Genomic DNA, 10,269 nt, shown 5'->3' with positions numbered 1-10,269 from the left:
AAATCAATTTCTAAACAAATATATTTCAGTTGTTTAAAACAAAAATTCAATGAAAAATAACAGATTTAGTTAACAACAAATAAAATATATTGCATTTATTTATTGAAATCTTTTTTTAAATAATTAAAATCTGGAGACGAGTGCCTAAAAGTGCAGGTGCTTTGCGATGGATGCTCTCCATGATCGACATCACTGGCAATAATGCCTGTGGACAGTGAGCTGATGGTGTGGCCGTAATTAGGAAAAGGTCTGAGTGTTTGTAAGGCCAATGTGTTAGATATGTCATACCATACCTGACTGTTAAGTTTATTAGCCGAAAGCAAATTCTGGTAATACCTGACAGCATAACACTGATGGGTGAGCGGGACTGGCGTTTGTGTCTGCAGTGACCCGACTTTGTATGTATGTATATAATACTAAGTACCTGCCAGTCCTGTTTAAAAAAGCGAGTCGACCCCTGTTTTAGCTTTCGATGATAATAATAATGCAATAATATTTGGTATTTCAATAATTTTTGTGACTAACTATCGTCTCTCAACTGTTTTGCCAAAAGTGATTGGCTGTCCGTTTCCAAGGAAAACATTATATAGATTTTACCCAATTTTCAACAGAACAGGGGTTGGCATACAATTCATACCAAAGCTTACATTTCGTTGTACTACCAGTGCGTCGACAGACTATTACTAAAGAGAGGGAGAGAAAGAGCAATGAGGGAGCTATAGGGAGACACTGGGAGAGTCAGTGCTGCCAATTGAAGCCACAACTGCCAGAGTCTGTACGGTATGTGTAGTGTTGTGTTGTGTTGTGTACTACCAGTTGTTGTATGTGTTGTCACAACTGGTAATACTATGCATAGCATAGCATGCATTGTGTGAATGCATTGCATTGCCGTTCAAACATTCAAACAGTGAACAAACTTATCAAAGATTTGATGTCAAACAATGTGTGTCCGACCACTGTTTCGGACCTTTTATTATCGATCAGTGACCACAATCGGGTACTAATTGTTGTAATAAATGTTTGAAACAACTTTAAGGTGATATTCAATACGTGGTTTGACCTGAAAAGTGAATCCAAAGGTAGTGAACAAGTGGTGTAGTGTTTGCAATGGCTTTCGTCGACACCAACACTCATACGACTTATACCTGTTTTACCAGTGCTTACAATAACATTACGGGAGACAACCTTTAGTTTAAACAACGGTGTTGTGGTGTTTGTGTCATTTAATGGCAGTTATGGCTCAACCACATGAAGCCATGAGTTTGTATGAGTTGCGGGAATTAGCTCTTAGACAACAACAGACCATTGAATCAACTCATCAGATGATAATCAATGGCGAACAGAGACTCAAACTTTTGAAGAGTGATCAACACCTCAATCATGCCATTCATGAATACGATCGCAATGTCCAGCGTCTCAAAGAGTCGGTCACTCAACAAGAGCTCAAATTAAGACAATTAAATGCTTTGAAAGCACAGGTATTGAAGCAAAGATCAACCAATGCTAACATCTGTTCAGAACTGGAATCGATTCGCTCCTTATTTAATGAAAAAGAAAAGGAGTTATCGGTTGCGTTGACCAAAGTTGATGCACTTACCAGACAATTGGATGAACTAACTAATGGCAACACTTCCAACAGTTATCATATCAATGCACTCACTAATGCCAAACACACCGTCGAGTTAGACAAACTTAAACAAGAGTTACTCTACAGAAGTAAATTAAGTGAACAAAATGGTCATCAATTGATGCTCAAGAGGGGTCTTCTCACACAAAGACAATCAGATATGATTAGAGTGGATATGAGGATCAGTGAATTACAACAACGATTAGCCAGAAAAAGACAAATCAATCAGCAATTGTCTCAACAGATGCACTCAAACATAATTCGTGCCAATAGTTGTGGATTAGATGAAAATGAGTTACTCCTTCACAATGGATTGTTGAGGAGTTCAGTTGGTCACACTGGACATCGACATAATGCAGTCAATACATTAAGACCAATGAGTGCACACATGAATATTGCCGCTGTCGAGCCTGTGCTTAGGGATCAAACACAACGGATCCATAACAATGAGGTATTTACCAATCATTAACATTGCATTACATATCATATAATATGACATTAAATATAATTAGATAGTCATTAGTAGGACACCAAACAAACTCTCTTTTATTATAGTATTACACAATTGCATACATTTTTTATATAATCATTATATTTGTATGAAAAGTATACTTTTACTATAAAAGTTGTGGCAATGAGAGACAAATTTGTATTATTTTCAATGCTGTTTATTAAATAGTTTATTATAACGGATACACCTTATTATACGTTTGACAATTTAGGTGTCATAACTGTGTGTATGTATGTGTGATGTGTGGGCTTATGTTGTTGTATATTATAGTCATTTAATTAAAATATTGTCTTTGAGATAATAAGCAACTACTAAATAATATATTAATTTATTTAATAACGATTTTAATAAATTGATGTAAATTTTATGTATCCAATGATCATATGGACTATAGTATAGACTATACCGTGAAAATAGCACTGATTAGGATAAAAAATATTTATAAATTTAAGCTATAATTAAGATATTTGGTTTAATTTTTGTCGATAAATAAATATCTTTTTACAATTACATGATTGAGTTTAGTTTAGTTGACACTTATTTTTAATAAAATGTTATTTAATGACTTGTTGGTCAAACTTTACTTTATCAATACTGGGGGTTAACTGAGATAACTTTCATGTGTTAGGATGCGAAAGGTTAAAGATATATACAATTATTGTCCATTTATTTGAGTAATTCAATATTTTTTGTAATTGTTTATAGATTATAAAATTAAAAAATATTTATATAATGAGAAAATTAGTGTATCTTATATACCTGTATACTATACAATGCCAATAGATTTCTTTATGTATATATATATTAAATATTTTCTATTTATTTATATGTTTAGTTTGAATCACATATTAATGTCAATAAAGATTTTATTGGTTGCAAATTGGATCCGAAATATCAAACATTACCATATAATACAAAATTTGGTATAAGACAACTACAACAACAATCACATTATCGACTTAATGAAAGTTTGGTGGCAAATCAGTTAAGTGTTTCAACGATTCAACAAAATGATAGAAGCGATGCAAACAGTTTTTTAAATAACGATAATAATAATAATAATCACAATAATAGTAATGTGTCTATCATTACGAACATTAATAATACAAAGCCTATGACAGGCAATATGAGTTCAACATTAGAGGAGAGACCGTCACCATCAGGAAGTAGTGGTTCATCAGATCGGGCATCCATACCAAACATTAACGGCATAACTGCTTACAAATTACAACAAATGCACAATAATATGAATAACAGTAATTCAACACAACATCCCTACCAAAATGTCAATTTAAATATGATTAACACTATTAAAAACAATGATTCAAATAGTAGTTCATTGATAAATAACAAATCAATTAAACAAAATATTCATATTATTAATAATAATAATCATAATAATCATAAAACACTAACTAATTCATTGAATTTAAACCAAAATGTGATTCATAGCCAATCAGTGCCAACAAATACCCAAATAAAAAGTCAATCACAACAACATATTAGTAGTTTATCTAAAGTGCCACCAAATACCAAACCTAAACCAGTAGTACCCCCTAAGCCGTCGGTACCGGTGAAACCAACACCACCACCCCGTCAAACACCAAATCATTTATCTAATGCTCAAATATATAACGACACAATTGATGTCAATGCTTATTCATTACATACAAAATATAACAACAAAATACCATACAATTTATTGACCAATACTACTAAAGCTACAATAAATCCATCTAATACTGGCTATAATAGGTATGTATATTACATCTATTATAAACTACTGTACTATTGAACTAATAGTTGTTATTCTTTAAATAATAATAGTTTTATTATTATTTTATTTAAATATTAATACAAAATATAGCACTTTATTATTATTATTAGACAAGTTATTAATAATATTCTTGATTAAAATCTTACATTTGTTATAATTTTACAAATGTTTTGTTATTTCATAGTTTGATTAATTATTTATCACTGAAATGTTTTTTCAAATGTTATACATCTGAAACATTGAAATGATTTATGTTTAAGTTTTTAGTTACAAAATATATAAATTCATGAGTGATTAAATATAGCTTAATATTATTACACTACATAATGTGATATTATAGTTAATAGATACAGTATTTTATTTGTGAATATAACAATTAGACATAATCGCAATTACATTTGTATTAAGCAATAGTTTATATGAATTTGATTTAACTTACTATCAATATTAATGGGTATACTATAAAACAATTTATTGAAATTTTAATCACATTTTCTTATTTATCAATCAATCAAATATTGATTTCTGTTATCGTATATACAGTATATTTTATGATTTTTACATTAATGTAATAGTACGCGACATAAAATGTGAAAAAAGTTTACTATTTTTAAAAATATTTATGAATAGTTATTTCATCAATTTTGTTATATTTTTGATATATATTATGAAAAAGCATTTTCAATAATGTAATATTTTATGACATAACTGTAGTATGTATAGAATAATCAATATCATTTATAACCGTTTAAATTATAATATATTTCAAATGCCAAGCAATTGCTTTTTCCGTTGTTTTAAAGTTTTTTATTTTTGAATATTTTTTTTAATAACGCCGAATGCGATATAAAAATGATTTATGATTTAAGAGTTAATATATTTAAAAATATAATGAAACAAATATTATTATTATTACAATTATAATGTTTTTGTGTTTTTATTAGACTTCCTATGACATCACTGGCCATTCACAAGACATATAGCTCGATGAATGGTAAGTTAGGATTAATGAATGAACAGCTGCCACACCATTGCCAACAACCAAACCAATTGATTCTCCATTCCTATGAGGATAAGAACCAATCTTATGCTAACCATAATACCAGTGAACAAACACATCACTCATCAAACGAGATCACAGATGGTTGTCATTTGAACGGATCGACGGTCTCTCAGACGACAACCATTGATACACTTTCGTCTTTATCTTCACTATCTTCTTCATTATCTTCACAAAATAATAATGACATGAAATCAATGATAACCACAAAAAAATCTAATAATTCTGATAATTATAATTCATTTCATTCCAAAAGTGATGAAAATGAAAATACTTTCAGTTTAAAGAAAAACTCTGTTCTTAATAATGATAAAAGTATTAACACAACTGTGACTAACATATCAAACAACAATAAAAATATAAATAATTTATCAAATGATTGGCACAAAGATAAGAGACGTCCAGTTGTGGCAAATAATGAAATCGAGAAGGAATTGGCTCTTCAAGTATCCATTGAGACGACAAAATCAATTGACTTGGAGTTGAATTGTGAAGAGATAATGAAAACACAGTCAGATGTAAAGTCATCGCAACAATTGTCTTGTGATTTGATTAAAGACAATTCAAAGCATATGAATGCCATAACAAACAAAATTCAAAGCGATTTAACGCAAACCAAATTAGATAAACTTGTCGACAAAGACCAAGAAAGTGATATAAATCTAATCAAAGATCAACCGCTCAATGATGTGAAAGAGGAGACCATTCGCCAGGGATTAGACGTTAATGCGATGATTGAGAGCAACATCTCTAACAAAGACTATAATTGTACGGAAACTGCGAATTCTGAAGATGTTCTGCAAAGCCATAAGTCTGTAACCAATATTATCGGCTCTAAGAGAGTCAAAGGGAACCTCAAATGTCAACAATTGGATCGCAAAGAGGACACTAATAGCTCTTGCAATGGAAAGCATCCACTTGTGTCACGAAGAGTTAGCTTTGATCCTCTGGCGCTTCTATTGGATGCCGCACTCGAGGGTGAACTCGAACTCGTCAAGAGAACTGCCAAAGAAGTATGTTTTTACTATTTATATGACAATAAATACATCACTTTATGACTGACCGTTAATCTTAAAGTTAATGAAAATCACTAATAATAGTCTAATTTAATGTTTTGCGTTAAACTAATGTTTATTTGATGCAGTAATAACTAAATGAGTAAAATGAGATTCAATCCATTTGTTTGTCACTTAAATTAACTTATAGATGAAAACATAAATTTCTCGTTTAAAAATCAGTTATTTATTAGGAAATTGTGTTAAAGAGCTGTTTGTTTGTGTTGCTTATGTATGAAGATTTCCATTTAGATAATCAACTTAACTGTCACTCAATTCCTACACACAGAATATTTAATATGTTGTCTGAATTTATTTATAATTAAATATATACTGACATAAGTTATGTTGTATTAACATACAGGTGCCAAATCCTAGTGCTGCTAATGACGAGGGCATAACAGCACTGCATAACGCCATATGCGCCGGTCATTTAGATATTGTTATATATCTTGTCGACAATGGATGTGATGTCAATGCACAGGACAGCGATGGATGGTATGTCTAACAAAAACACTATTTCTATTATTTTTGTTGTACTCATTTAAAGCTAACTTTTATCTCTGTTGATATATCTTTTATCGTTAACCACTTTAATTAATTCAATGAAAAATTAGAAATTTATTGAAATATACATTTTAAACTATTTGAAATCTAGTTAATCAAAGAGATTAATGTAAACTTACTATTTATTTGTCACCAATTGTTGAGAGAAAGAAACTAACAAAAACAGGAAAGTCATTAATTAGGAGAAACGTTGTGTCGAAAAGTTAGATCACATCGACATTGCATTTGTTTGCTAACGCTATAGACAGCTACACTTATGGGGAACTGATGGTCCGAAAAATGATTGAAATAAATAAATGTTTTATTTGAAACCACTATTACTAGTAAATAGCGGTTCAGTTATCAAAAAGTCATTTATTGTCCAAAAAGCGTTTGCGTTAAAAATGTATATAATTTATGTGTATTGCAGTCGAGTGTCTTTCGATTCATTAAATTGTCTCAAACTGTTGGCTCAAACATTATATACATTGTATATGGCATTCATATATTATATCCAAACTATTGCTATGAAACACCACTAATACAGTATATAGTATATACTGTATAATATAAATTATATATATATAATAATAATATACAGTAGTATTGCTTTCATCGTTTTTGCTACACTTTGCTATTTTGTACACAAATTTATTACTTTATGAATGATTCAATTTAATTTATATATTGTACTATTTATTATACAATAGTTATATAACTAGACTCCTATGGACATTGTCTTATCTTTGTGAACATTGTTTTGTACATAAAAAGCGTATTTTGAAAAATTTTAATACATTTTTCTACGCTTTGTATCAATTGTTTACTATTTCTTTAAACCATATAAACCAAGATTTTTTCAAATTTATTGCTAACATTTATAAAATATAAAATATATTTAAGTTGATCTGAAATTTAGCAAAATTATAGTATTAAAGTCGTATATTCACTATAAAATTCATACGGATTAAAATGATATATATTTTATATATTATATACAATTAATGACATTACCTTCTTTATACTATATACATGATAACTACCTTGATAACTTTTGATTGATTTAAACATTTAATACTGTTTTCTAATTTATAAAGATTTATAATGCATATTAAAAAATTTAATGATTTGGTAATTTATTTAATTTACATTTTTTATATTTATAAACCAGGATTTTTATTTATAATTTAGAAAAATCGGTTAAATACAATTTGTTTTTTAAGTTAAATATTTAATTGTAAGCTAGTATTGCCAGTTACCGTATTTTAATAAGTGTTGAATTGTGTAAATATTTGTGAATATCCTTTTAATTTTTGCGCTGACATTCATTATCATCAAAGAGATCAACTAAAGGGAAGTGAATTTTCCTATTATTGTAGTCTTATGTTTAGTATTTATACAGATATGGCGCTAAATGTGTTTGAAAATAAAAGTAATTTTTAGCATTAAATTGAAAAAATAATTAATTCACACGAAATAAAACTCTATTTTCCGACTCATTATTTATTTCCTTTTCAATGCTCTTTAAATTTCATTCAAAAGTAAAAAATACTGTATTTTCCTTAAAATTGAACTTTCGTTTAATATATATTTTTATAGAATAATATTATTAAAAGCTTTAATTTTTGAATTTAAATATTTAACATAATTATCATTTTTACATTTAATTGTAATATTAATATGCATATACTGTGCATAATGTATTTGTACTTTACATGTAAGCTTTATTTATTGTTTTGGATAAAAGATAGTTATTTTTATTTAAATAATTTGGCATTTGATACCATTGTATTATAATTAATATACATATTTTTATAAATTATTGCAATTTTTAAATAAAACTTTAAATTTCTTTTTTATTATTAATATATTAAGTAATATATAGTATATATTATGTAATATGTCATTTATAGTTTATAGGGTATTTGCAGTAACAAAATACATGAAACTAATTTATAGAGATATTTAAAAACTAACAAATATAACAAATATTTTATTTTCAACTACTGTTTATTGGGATTTAGTTTAATTTATTATATGAATAACTACTGTATAACTCATACAGCATAAGAACTTTCGATGTACAATATAAAGGATCGGTAGGTTAGCACAGGGAGGTACAATATCTCAAAATTTTCATAATACATTGAAATTCTAAGAAATTCATAATATACTAGATTTTCAGAAATATATTTTTTAAATAAAATAAATGACATTGATGATTAGAAATTTTTATATTTTAAATTTATATATTTATATTATTGCAATTTAATTGTTTGATGTATTTAAAAATTAGGACACCATTGCATTGTGCTGCATCATGTAATAATTTGGCCATGGTCAAGTTTCTAGTAGAGAGAGGCGCCTGTATTTTTGCCACCACTTTGTCTGATGAAGAAACTGCTGCAGAAAAATGTGAAGAGGAAGAGGAAGGTTTTGACGGTTGCTCTCAATATCTTTACGGTTAGTCTATTAACTAAATTTTATTACCCTTGGGTTTTAAGAAGACAACTGTTCGTTAGTTTTTCTCATTTATTTGTTTTCAATTAATATTTGATGCGTTGATGTGTTTGAAACAGGAATTCAAGAGAAACTGGGAGTTCTCAACAACGGACAAGTGTTTGGTGTTTATGAGTATGAGTCACAAAATGCTGACGAACTCAGCTTTAAAGATGGAGATATGGTAGTCATACTGAGGAAAGGCGATGAACAGGAACGGGAGTGGTGGTGGGCTACCAATAATGAGCACCTGGAAGGATATGTACCCAGAAATTTGCTCGGAGTATGACATTAACGTTAAAATTTTAGTGTATATCCATCTTAATTATTATTATTATTTACAGTTATATCCCAGAGTCAAACCTAATAAAGAGCTTCAAACGATTGCCGAAGAAAATAATGAATAAATTAATCAATAATGACATCTATAATACATAACAAATTAAGCTATATATATATATACAATATATACATCTATTATAATAACTTTAAGATATGTCGATTCCGTCCCCAACAAACATATAGCTAACTGTGATTAGGCTATTGATGTAATTGTTATTATTATTAAATATTACAGATTCTCAATAATCAGTGCCTTTTATAATTATAATCGTATTTACTATACGTATCATTATAACTATCATTTTATTTTTTAAATTATACATCACATTATTATATTTTATTATTATTAATATTATTGATATTATTAGATTGTTTATTTAAAGTTTAAAATAATTATTCAATTGGTTATCATTCCATATAATTATTATTAATTAAAATATTATATCGTTTTAAATATTAATGTCATTAAAATTAATTTTTATGAAAAAATGACAAGAATTTGTATTAATAAAAAAAATGTTAACTATAAAAAATAATTGTATAAATTATTTTATTTGTTTGCTTATAATTTATTTCAAAACTGGATTATTGTCGAAATAATTTGTAAAAAAAGTTGTCCGTCTTGTTAGAGACCAGTTTGGAGTGTCCTATAAAAAGGTGTTAAAATGTTAGCAATAAATTGATAATCAATGGTACGACTGCTTTAAAATTCATTAAATTTACTGACTATTGACTTAATTATTCAAATGATAGTTTAGTTTATAGGATCACTAAATTATCACCGCATCAGTTGAATAATCAATCTTATAGTAAACAGAGATATCACTTAATAACACATAACTTCTAACGTAA

At 28.0% G+C, this 10,269-nt stretch overlaps 1 protein-coding gene across 1 annotated transcript; it reads left to right on the top strand.

The window, feature by feature from the left end:
* The first annotated feature begins 681 nt into the window (after positions 1 to 681).
* On the top strand, positions 682 to 9,549 carry LOC128966444 (type-2 histone deacetylase 1-like). Its single transcript, XM_054313295.1, has 8 exons — positions 682 to 2,078; positions 2,974 to 3,893; positions 4,860 to 5,181; positions 5,224 to 5,988; positions 6,395 to 6,528; positions 8,873 to 9,039; positions 9,156 to 9,358; positions 9,420 to 9,549. The coding sequence occupies exons 1-8, from the start codon at positions 1,227 to 1,229 to the stop codon at positions 9,480 to 9,482; spliced, it is 3,426 nt and encodes a 1,141-aa protein (XP_054169270.1). The 5' UTR covers positions 682 to 1,226; the 3' UTR covers positions 9,483 to 9,549.
* Positions 9,550 to 10,269: the final 720 nt, after the last annotated feature.

Source organism: Oppia nitens, unplaced genomic scaffold (genome assembly GCF_028296485.1).
Source record: "Oppia nitens isolate AA-2021 unplaced genomic scaffold, nextdenovo-longstitch-racon4-pilon3 scaffold1_pilon_pilon_pilon, whole genome shotgun sequence".
Taxonomy (NCBI): Eukaryota; Metazoa; Arthropoda; class Arachnida; order Sarcoptiformes; family Oppiidae; genus Oppia; species Oppia nitens.
This window is presented reverse-complemented; position numbering and strand designations above follow the sequence as displayed.